General features: G+C 33.8%; 1 protein-coding gene across 2 annotated transcripts; it reads left to right on the forward strand.

The window, feature by feature from the left end:
• Window positions 1–3329: 3329 nt before the first annotated feature.
• LOC123676332 lies at window positions 3330–8153 on the forward strand. Of its 2 annotated transcripts, XM_045612182.1 has the most exons (6): window positions 3340–3469; window positions 3527–3580; window positions 3747–4045; window positions 4103–4585; window positions 5221–5802; window positions 7716–8153. In XM_045612182.1, the coding sequence occupies exons 3-6, from the start codon at window positions 3757–3759 to the stop codon at window positions 7937–7939; spliced, it is 1578 nt and encodes a 525-aa protein (XP_045468138.1). In that variant the 5' UTR covers window positions 3340–3469; window positions 3527–3580; window positions 3747–3756; the 3' UTR covers window positions 7940–8153. The 2 variants fall into 2 exon arrangements, with proteins under 2 accessions (XP_045468139.1, XP_045468138.1); XM_045612183.1 differs by lacking the exon at window positions 3527–3580 and having other exon boundaries at window positions 3330–3469.
• The last annotated feature ends 3003 nt before the right edge of the window (window positions 8154–11156 follow it).

An 11156-nucleotide genomic window follows, 5' to 3' on the forward strand; every position in this document is an offset into this window, starting at 1 on the left:
AGCTGGTGTAAAATTTCAAGCTGTTGGGACATAGTTAGTGATGTGAAGAATCGAAACAATGTGCGCCGCTCAAAAACAACTGAGAATATTACTACTGTAGCCCTTATAGTGTGGATCAAAAACGCGTGTTTGGTGATTCCTCGTCGATCTTGGGAATCAGGCTATGCTTAATGATTTTTGAGGTCCCAAATTAGAAGATAGTGATGTAGACGACGTTTATTTTCCTCAAGACGGCGCTACGTGCCACAGAAACAACGAAACAATGGTAATTTCGTACGAAATGTTCTCTGATCTTGTTATTTCTTAAAACGGAAATTCGTGAAGTTATCTAGGACATACAGCCACAAATGTACGAATTGGTCATGGAAAATTTCATGAAAAGGATGCAACTTAGCCTTTGCGGCTATTTGACTAATATCGTTTTCCATCTTAAATGGCATATACCTTACTCTTTATGATGAAATAAACATCTATTAATAATAATAATATTTCTTTTCTTTCTTGTAAAATCTCAAAATTTAGTGGCTTTTTTCCAATATCAAAATGAAACCACTTATTGAAAAACCCTTTATATACTTTAAGACCTTCAAATATCATGAAAAATTTAGATTATTTTTTAATGAAATTATGTATGATAATAAAAATAAGAAGAAGAATACATGGAAAGACTTTACTGGACAGGGTGAGAAACGAGGAATTAAAAGAACGAAGCGGAATCCAAGACGTGGGAAAGTTTGTGGGGCAGAGGAGAAAATACTGGAATAAGCACATAGAGAAGATGCCAGACCACAGACTGGCAGAAAGTGCAAGACAGAACAAACCCACAAGGAAGAGAACCCAGGAGAGACCACCGAAACGTTGGAAAGAATGCTGGACTTCTACGTTGGAAGAGGCTGACTAATTATCAACAGGCAGGCGCCTACCTGTATGAACTACCAGCTCATATAAGAAAGCAAAAAATAGAAGTAGAAGATATTATATGTAAAAACCTCGAAACAATCGGTGGTTTGTAAGAAGAAATATCTCTAATTTCGATTTGAACTGGGCAACAATGTGGTGGTGTTCCTTTCCCATAAAAAATAACCACTCTATCTTTTAGCTTTAAAAAATTGTGGGTCAGGTATAGCCATTTTTTCCCACCCTGTAGATACCTAATAATATTAAAAATTCCCCATCTAACTGTATTTCTGCTTCGTTCCAGCATTCTCCCGACAATCCAGAAACCCAGAAAGCTACAGCCAGTTAGAGTGGAAGTTGTCGCGAAATCAGATTATTCAAATGTGGATGCATCTACGAGATGTTTAGGTTGGCAGATTTCCGACAGCATCAAGTATTCCGACCGCATACTCTTCCCTGCTGCACCAGAGGTCCGTAGTGATTCTGCTGGCGCTTTGCCAGCCGGCAATTGGATACACAGCCTGGAAAAACGCTTTGTTTTGCCGCGAGCTTTGCCGTTACGTAACAGATAGTTGGATTATTGCATTCCTGGGAAAATGACCGCTCCAATGGCACTCTTTGAACGCCGGCATTCCGCTTTTTTTGCTGCATTATCCCCCTAAGTGCTCGAATAGACAAACAGATCTGCTCGAGTACTTTCCACTACTCTTCCTGGAATGATCTTTGTGTGTCGCTGAACGTCGATTGTTTCGGTAACGATCTCTGCCTAGCTTCGAGCTTTACACTGAACTAAGCGATACGCAGTAGAACATTTTTGGTTATTATTTGAATTGTTCGGGGAAGAACATTTAATCGCCTTCGATATTTTGACTTGATCCAAAGAATACAAAACAAAAAACGAATGAAAAATAATCTGTCAGTCCACTTCCAAAGCTTTTCTCGGAAACTATGAAGGGAATTTGCATGAAAGGGGATTTTTACTTCGTATGGACTAAGATGTCTAAAAACCTGGTGTATGGACTGAAGGCGTTTATGCACTTCTCCTAAGAACTAAGAACTAACTAACTAAGGCCAACTGTTAACTAAGAACTAAGGGCTCAGGTAAAATATAGAAGTGCGCTGCGCCGCATAGAATTTCAATATTAACGAGTACCAGTTTCTATCATTTTATGTTCTTCATTCGTGTTTATCGATGAAAAGTATTGGGTGTATTTGAAAAAATTAAATTTAATTATTTCACAATAAATATCAATGTCAAACATCAAATATTGAACAAATAGAAAGTAGTTCGAGCACGTGCGCATGCCTTAACTAAGAACTAACAGCAGAGTGCATAAACGCCATTGAATTCTTAGGTTTAGTTCTTAGTTCTTAGGTACGGTGCATAAATCCACCATAAGTTAACAGTTGGCCTACTAGTGTTATGGTGGATTTATGCACCAGTCCTAAGAACTAAGACTAAACCTAAGAACTAAGAGTTGAGCGCTAACAATTCAATGAGGGCGTTTATGCACGTTTCCTAAGAACTAAGAACTAACTAACTAAGGCCAACTGTTAACTAAGCACTAAGGGCTCAGGTAAAATATAGAAGTGCACGTTCGACGCATAGAATTTCAATATTAACGAGTACCAGTTTCTATCATTTTATGTTCTTTATTCGTGTTTATCGATGAAAAGTATTAGGTGTATTTGAAAAAATTAAATTGAATTTTTTCACAATAAATATCAACGTCAAACATCAAAGTATAGAACAAATAGAAAGTAGTTCGAGCACTAAGAACTAACAAGAGAATGCATAAACGCCACTAAATTCTTAGGTTTAGTTCTTAGTTCATAGTTCTTAATCCTTAGTTCTTAGGTACGGTGCATAAATCCACCATTAGTTCTTAGGGAACGTGCATAAACGCCCTCATTGATTTGTTAGCGTTCAATTTTTAGTTCTTAGGTTAAGTCTTAGTTCTTAGGACTGGTGCATAAATCCACCATTAATTCAGTTTGTTTGTGTTATTGGTTTCAATCTGAGATGGTTGTAAATGCTTTATTATAGGTATGTTTCATCAAAAAATTAGGTTACGGCGTTAAACATCATTCAGATAGTAGGAATATCTGGATAACAAAGTCAATACATATTTCATTTTATATTTACTATAATTATGATCCAAGCAGATTAAATCATAGACATAGAATATCATTATATTTATATTGAGAAGAAAAGCTACGCCCTCTATGAGTTGAATATGAAACTAATATTTAGTTGGGCTGAACATTCTGCAGAATACTCAAAATGATTGTTGAATTAGTTAGAATCGCCAATGAAGAAAACGACTTTTTTTTAATCCAATAATAAACCACAGAATAATAATATAACCAAACTGTGAGCATAGATTATATATGTTAAATTCTATGTATCTAAACCTTAGAAGAAGAATATTCTCACCTAGCGGCTAAATCTTCAACCTACTTAACGAGTGTACAGGTGTTCTACTGATTTACATGAGAGTATTTGACCCTGCTTTGGCCTTTATAATTTCAAAACAAATCAATGGGCATTGTGAAAATAATAGTTGATAAGGTATTTATATCAGTATTATTCGAATAAAATACAATTCTCGAATTTATCAAATTTCAGGTTAGATGTTAGTTTTAGTTTCAGTTAGTGGTTGCAGTTCAACAATTTTAAAAAGTAATGGCAAAATTATTTGCAAGTGTGTTATGAAGTTGATTTTCCTATTTCAAAGTATGGAACTGTGATTCAATCTTTCTTAGAGGAAGAATTGAGAATGTTTCAACGACTGTAGTGTTTGAATGAAAAGATTTGGTTTAATAATACAAATGTTCATGAATTTCAGGATTGATTATATGAAAATGGATGAGCAAAATAATACAATGAAGAAAAAAACGTTCTGTAATTGTTACTGTTGTGTCTCCACTTGCTCTTCGAAGAAAGATAGAAACAAGGACTTACATTTCCACAGTTTTCCTAAGGAGGGTGCCTCATCGCTTTATATCACTAATGATTCTGGCTCATTGGAAAGAATGGACCGAAGAAAAGCATGGATAACAAAATTACGGATACAGAAACCAGTTACTCACAATATGCGTGTTTGTTCCCTCCACTTCCAAGATAGTGATTATCTTGCTATTCAAGGTATGTTATAAATAAATTCTCAGAATGCTTTATAATAAACTTTTCATCTCTTTATAGCTATAGGTCTTCAAAATATGAAAGCCCCTAGACTAAAATTTAATGCTGTTCCTTCCATAAATTTACCAAGCAAACAAAATATGAGAAAAAAGAGATTTGTCACTAAACGAAATGAAGAAGAGTCAGAAATTTTCGACCTTACAGAAAACGAACAATCTGTTGTACATGCCCTAATGGACTTGAAGACTAAAAATAATGAGAAATGGTTGGAAGCACCTAAAGGTACTAGAAAACCAAAACCTCGTAATTATAAGTGTTGTGTCTTCAATTGTTCTTCAAGTAAAGATGAGAGTGAAGGTCTGTGTTTCCATAAATTTCCTAAGGAAGGTGAATCAACTGTTAGTGTCACTAATTCCTCAGGCATATTGGAAGAAATGGACCGAAGAAAAGCGTGGATTGAGAAATTATTAATAGGAGAGCCTTTTGCTAACACTAAGTGGGTTTGCTCACTTCACTTCCAAGAAAGTGATTACCTCAACAAAGGTAGGTTGTAAATAATTCAAATAATAATAATAATAAATAATAATAAAGTTTATTTGCTTTCAACACATAATTTCGATATATTTAATAACAAAATTACTTGGATACATTTAAGAACAACGTATACTGTTCTAGAACAGAGTATAATTTTTTATGGCATTGCCTCGCTTATCACTGAAATTTATATACCCTCAAATTGATGTAGTAGATATATCTTTATATAAAAAGATATACCTACTTTCCACTTTTCTGTTAATTGGTTGAATTTAATTTAATCATATCAAGATCAAGTCAGTACTGTTCAAAATAATGTTATACTGTAAAAAACACTGGTAGCTTCACAAATGTTTAGATGTACTGATCCTTGATGATAATTGGGCCTAAGTGATGATTAAATATCAAAATACCCTTTTGGAAAGAGGAATCAATGAAATTGAAGAAGCTTTCAAAAAAATAAAATGAAGGCTTAAAGAAAAATTAAATCTTGTTAATATTCCGATTTTTTAATGAGTTATTATGTAGTAAATGAATGTTCTATCCTATCTTGTTGTTTTAGTGATTCTTCTTGGTGAAACATGATCTCAATATACATATATGTATAATGATTGGTTTATATATTATTATATTCGTCTTTATAGATACAGAAATGCAGAAAATGAAACCGCGTAGACTGAAACAGACGGCTGTCCCCTCCCAGAATTTACCTGAAGAACAATACATGCATTTATCCAAATTGGGGCTTGAACCAAATAATGTGAGGGTGGAACCTGAACCAAATAATATAAGGATGGAACCCGAACCAAGTAATGTAAGGATGGAACCCGAACCAAGTAATGTGATATTGCAAACTAAACCAACTGAATTATGGCCAGAAATGTCCGAATTGACTGTAAGCGAACAGGCTGTTGCCAATGCTTTATTGGACATGTCTGAAAAAAATGAAGCAGAAACGTCTCAAAGTACCAAGTTGCAACCAATTAATAATTGTAACTGTTGTGTTGCAAATTGCCATTCCAAGAAAAGTAACAACAGGGCTTTACATTTTCACAAATTTCCCGAGGAAGGTGCCTCCTTCGTTTATGCCGTTAATGATTCTGGCATAGTGGAAAAAGTGGATCGGAGAAAAGTCTGGATACAAAGATTGATGAGGACGAAACCTGTTACTCGCCATTTATTGGTTTGTTCTCTTCACTTTCAAGAAAGTGATTATCTTTCCAGAGGTATGTTGTAAATTAATTTCTTTAATTTTGTAGCAAATCCAATCATTCTGCCATATCTTGTAGAAAGAAATTGTGCGGGAATATCTCAGTTTCACAAAGATTTTATGGTTATATTTCATTCTTATGGTGGATTTATGCACCAGTCCTAAGAACTAAGACTAAACTTAAGAACTAAGACCTAAGAATTGAACGCTAACAAATCAATGAGGGCGTTTATGCACGTTTCCTAAGAACTAACACAAGCAGGCCAACTGTTAACTAAGAACTAAGGGCTCAGGTAAAAATATAGAAGTGCACTTGCGCCGCATAGAATTTCAATATCAACGAGTACCAGTTTCTATCATTTCATGTTCTTTATTCGTGTATATCGATGAAAAGTATTAGGTGTATTTGAAAAAATTAAATTCAATTTTTTCACAATAAATATCAATGTCAAACATCAAAGTATAGAACAAATAGAAAGTAGTTCGAGCCCGTGCGCATGCCTTAACTAAGAACTAACAAGAGAGTGCATAAACGCCACTGAATTCTTAGGTTCAGTTCTTAGTTCATAGTCCTTAGTTCTTAGGTACGGTGCATAAATCCACCATTACATGTTGGTATAGTATATCCAAAATCAGTTGAACTAATCCATAAAAACATTTGGCCAGATGTCCCTTTGAAGTGATTACTGATTTATTTATTACATGTCAAATTTGTGGTACAGAAAACAGTTCTGCCAACTAACATTATTCAATGCAAAAATGACTAAATGATATTTTTTTAAATATTCCATTAATTTCAATAATGAATTCAACGAATTAGAAAAAATAATGTTAACTGTTCGTACATATGGCTCATTTAACATCTTGCCACTTCATGGCTTGTTTTTGAATTTTTATTCTGTGGAAGAATATCATAGCCTTCTGCACTTGTAAAGGGTGTTTTTTTTAGAGCTATAGAACTTTAAATTGCAATAAAACAACAATGGATTATTCAATTGACATGAATTTTATTTATCCGCAAGATAATCTTGTGGCATTACATTTTAAATATGATTTGTGACATATGACCGCCACGGCTAGCTCAGATGTAGTCCAATCTGGACGTCCAATTTTCGATGACTTATTCCAACATTTGTGGCCGTATATCGGCAATAACACGGCGAATGTTGTCTTCCAAATGGTCAAGGGTTTGTGGCTTATCCGCATAGACCAATGAATTTACATAGCCCCACAGAAAGTAGTCTAGCGGTGTTAAATCACAAAATCTTGGAGGCCAATTCACAGGTCCAAAACGTGAAATTAGGCGGTCACCAAACATGTCTTTCAATAAATGGATTGTGGCACGAGCTGTGTGACATGTTGCGCCGCCTTATTGGAACCACAGCTCCTGGACATCATGGTTGTTCAGTTCAGGAATGAAAAAGTTGGTAATCATGGCTCTATACCAATCACCATTGACTGTAACGTTCTGGCCATCATTGTTTTCGAAGAAGTACGGACCAATGATTCCACCAGCCCATAAAGCGCACCAAACAGTCAGTTTTTCTGGATATAACGGTGTTTCGACATACACTTGAGGATTAGCTTCACTCCAAATGCGGCAGTTTTGTTTGTTGACGTAGCCATTCAACCAGAAGTGCGCTTCATCGCTAAACAAAATAAAATGGATGTAGTGCGCGATGTGTATTCCGCACAGAATCATTATTTTCAAAATAAAATTGCGCTATTTGCAAGCGTTGTTCAGGCTTGAGTCTATTCATGATGGATTGCCAAACCAAACTGAGAATAAATCATTTGACAGCTGTTAAATCGGTCGCCATCTTGAACAGTAATGCCAACATAAAGTTTTATACCTCAAAAAAAAACACCCTATATAATAAATAATTATTTCGTAATATTTGGTTTATCATAATTTTTCCATTTTTTTAGGTCCAGCCCTCCACAGTTTGACAGCCCCTAAACTGAAAAACACTGCTATACCCTCTCAAAATTTACCAACACTAGAAGATATTAGGAAGAAACTGGCTAAGAGATGTGTTCCTCGACTTGAATATCAAGACCCAAACTTTGAGGATAAGCTTCTAAAGTGGTTTGAAAAATCTAGTAGTGGTAGCAGAGCGAAAACAGTGAAAAAGTTGTATTTGAAAATATAAATGGAGTGTATGGGGAAAATTGTGATGAGTCAAAAATCTCAATCTTTTAGGACTAGCAGTTTTTTAAACATTGTTTCTTCTAGCTCCTATTTTTTGGGAATGCTATATTGAATGAGCCATTCAATGGACAAGAAATATTTTTTTGCATATTGTTATATGAAATTTATGTTCATAAAATGTATAAATAAGGATATTAAAAATAATTTATTGTTTACATTTATTCTACTTCATTTCTCAAAAGATAACTTCTTGTTCATTACGTTCCTGGAGTTCGCATAACATAACAGTAGAAGAATATATGAGCAGTATATAAGTATATATATAAGTTTTTATTTTTTCATGTCAGTTATCAAATTCTTCAAATGAATCATCAATTTCAATTGGTTTATACACTCAGGCCTAATACAGAACTGGTGGTACTGGAACTACATCAGTTTTTCTAAAGAAATTTTAAATGAAAAGGGAGTTTGTCTAAGAGGTCTAAAACCACCTTTTACCATAGACCTATAATAACATGGACTGAGCGTTAGAGAGAGACCATTGATATCGGTGTATTGTGACAAGGATGAAAGTTTAAAGGCATAACATTGGTTTTCTGAACTGATTGTATGTGTTTTCTTGTGGTGATTACTAATTTTTAAACAATTTACTGAGTGTTTGTTGGTGTTCTGGTACTTATTTTAGTACTAATGAACAATTTTAATTATCTCTGCTTCGTGTGTAGCTTATAATTGTGTTGTTATATCCAAAAAAGGGTTGGACGTGACATTTCATAGGTAAGAAAACAAGAAGGGATTTATCGTTTATTTTATTGAATATTTTCACAGGTTTCCGAGAAATTAAATTGAATGGGTGATGGAAATATGGAGTAAAGACAAAAAACCTTCTGCCACAACCGTAATATGTAGTAATCACTTCAAAACAGAGGACTATTATGTCAATCTCTATATGGAACCAAAGTTTTGAAGGAAGGAGCCATACAATTGTGATATTGAGAACATGGGTTACTATAATAATAATAAATACTATACAGCAAATTCCTGCCCTTCATAGATACGGAGTTATGAATTTTTGTCCATGTTATTCCAGTTTCGAAGCCCTGATTCGAATCTCTTCGTCGGATGTTAATCACAATTTTTTTTATATTGATATTTATTATATGTTTTTTTTCCATATGTGCTTGCATATTTGATGATAAAAGGTAATATAATAAACCCATGTATAAAATTTGCAGAACTTTTTTAAACCGTTAGAGTAGAGGAAGATGTATACTTTTGGAACGTAAGGCTGAATTTGTCCTTTGATAGGAAAAATATGGCACTTTCATTCCTAATAACACTCACGATTTAATTTCCTCATTCTATTTCTAAAAATATTTGGGCTATTTTTTCAGAAGATAAAATATATAAAATTTTAAAAATTTCATAAATTTTCTGTTGTGTTTTTACTTATCACAAATTTTGAATTTCCTAAAGCTCAGTTACACTTGTAGCTATATTATATGGAATATAAATTTAATTGTCTATAATATTATCGATATACTGAACTATCTAGAAACTCTGGAATAGAAATTAAAAAATATTTTCTTTCAGGTAGCACTCAATAAAATTCACCTTTTTCTGAAAGGAATTTTAGATAACATGAAAATCTGTACCATATAATTCTTAAATGTGTTTCATTCAGCTATTTCAATAATTAACTCATGCGAAAAACTCAATATTTCTTCAAAAAAAAATTTAAAACGCGCCATTCCAATAGCCATATCAAGCTCTTTCAATTCTAATTCCATCCGAATAACTCAATATTTCTCATTGAAAAAATTAAAAACGCTTTATCCCCATAGCCATTTAGCTATTTCAATAATCAACTAATACGAAAAACTAAATATTTTTCCAAAAAAAATTTAAAACGCGCTATTCCCTTAGTAAATTCGCGTTTTCTGCCTTTCTACTTCCTTCCTTCACAACACCTCTCTCTCTTCGATAGTCCGCAGAGCGCAGTGAGTAGAAGCCACGTGAGGGTTAGTCCATGTTATTATAGGTCTATGCCTTTTACTGAACTAATTTTCTCGCGGCCAGACACATATAGAATCCTGTAATTTGTACCCCTGTACCTAAACCTACTATGAGCTACTCTTCCTAGATGAAACCATTGAGTTCAATCCTAAAAAAAGATTCTAAAATCATTATTTAGTAAAAGTTTATGGCCAGATCTTCTTCAAAATTTGATATCATGATGAAATCTCAATGCTTCATACCGATTTACAATCGGTACATTCCTAGGAGAACTGTGATATATTATTATGAGATTGTGATATGTAGCGTTTTGAGTGTTGTTTTGTAAGAAAAAGATGTCCGAGGTAGGACTTCAAAATATGATATCATGGAGAATATTCGATGCTGAATACCAACCTATCACCGATTTTTTCCCAACACACCTCAAAATTGAGTGTTGCAAAATGAAGTAAAAAGGCTTTAAATGTGTAGAAAAATTTTTCTGAACGGAATAGATGCCTCATTCGGAATCGGCAACTTCAAAATCTTCTGATTACATGATAAAAAATTCAAATTCGATCGGTCGTATTTTTTAAGAATAACCAAGACTATAACCTTGGATATTTTTTCGACAAAAACAATTTTGGTTTCGGATCATCTTAAGAATTTGATATCTTGAAGAATTTCCCTTGCCTAATCTCTATTTGCAAACAGTTCATCGCTGGAATAACCCAAAACTGAGATATTTCGATGAATTTTAGTTCGAAAATTTTTTGTCAGATCAGCTTCAAAATGTGATATCTTGAAGAATTTTCCAAGCTGAAAACTAATCTGCAATCGGTTTCTTCCTAACAGAACTCTAAACTGAGATATTCCCAATTTTGCGGTAAAATTTTCAAGGGCTTTGGAGATTATTTGCACCATTGCACCGATGAATCGTAATCATTCGAATAAATTATTAAACTAATAGGTGTATGCACTTAGGCCTAATACAGATGTGGTGACACTCGAATTATATTAGTTTTTCTAAAGAAAAACTAAAATTTAAATCAGTGGGAAATTTGTCTAAAAGCCATCTATCCACATCTTAGTCAACTAATTATTGCTCCGACCAAACACGTACAGAATCCTGTAACATAATTCTCACTACCAATACCTGCTTCGAGCTACTCTTCCTAGATGGGGTACGTATAGAATCCTGTAATTAGTATTTCATCAAAACC

This window comes from Harmonia axyridis, chromosome 3 (genome assembly GCF_914767665.1).
Source record: "Harmonia axyridis chromosome 3, icHarAxyr1.1, whole genome shotgun sequence".
Taxonomy (NCBI): Eukaryota; Metazoa; Arthropoda; class Insecta; order Coleoptera; family Coccinellidae; genus Harmonia; species Harmonia axyridis.

What these genes read in the sequence shown, in the direction of transcription:
- LOC123676332 (XM_045612183.1), top strand. Translation starts at nt 3,757, where the DNA reads ATGAAAATGGATGAGCAAAATAATACAATGAAGAAAAAAACGTTCTGT. An exon ending in AAGTGATTACCTCAACAAAG is followed by an intron (nt 4,586 to 5,220) that starts GTAGGTTGTAAA and finishes TCGTCTTTATAG; the next exon opens with ATACAGAAATGCAGAAAATG. An exon ending in AAGTGATTATCTTTCCAGAG is followed by an intron (nt 5,803 to 7,715) that starts GTATGTTGTAAA and finishes CCATTTTTTTAG; the next exon opens with GTCCAGCCCTCCACAGTTTG.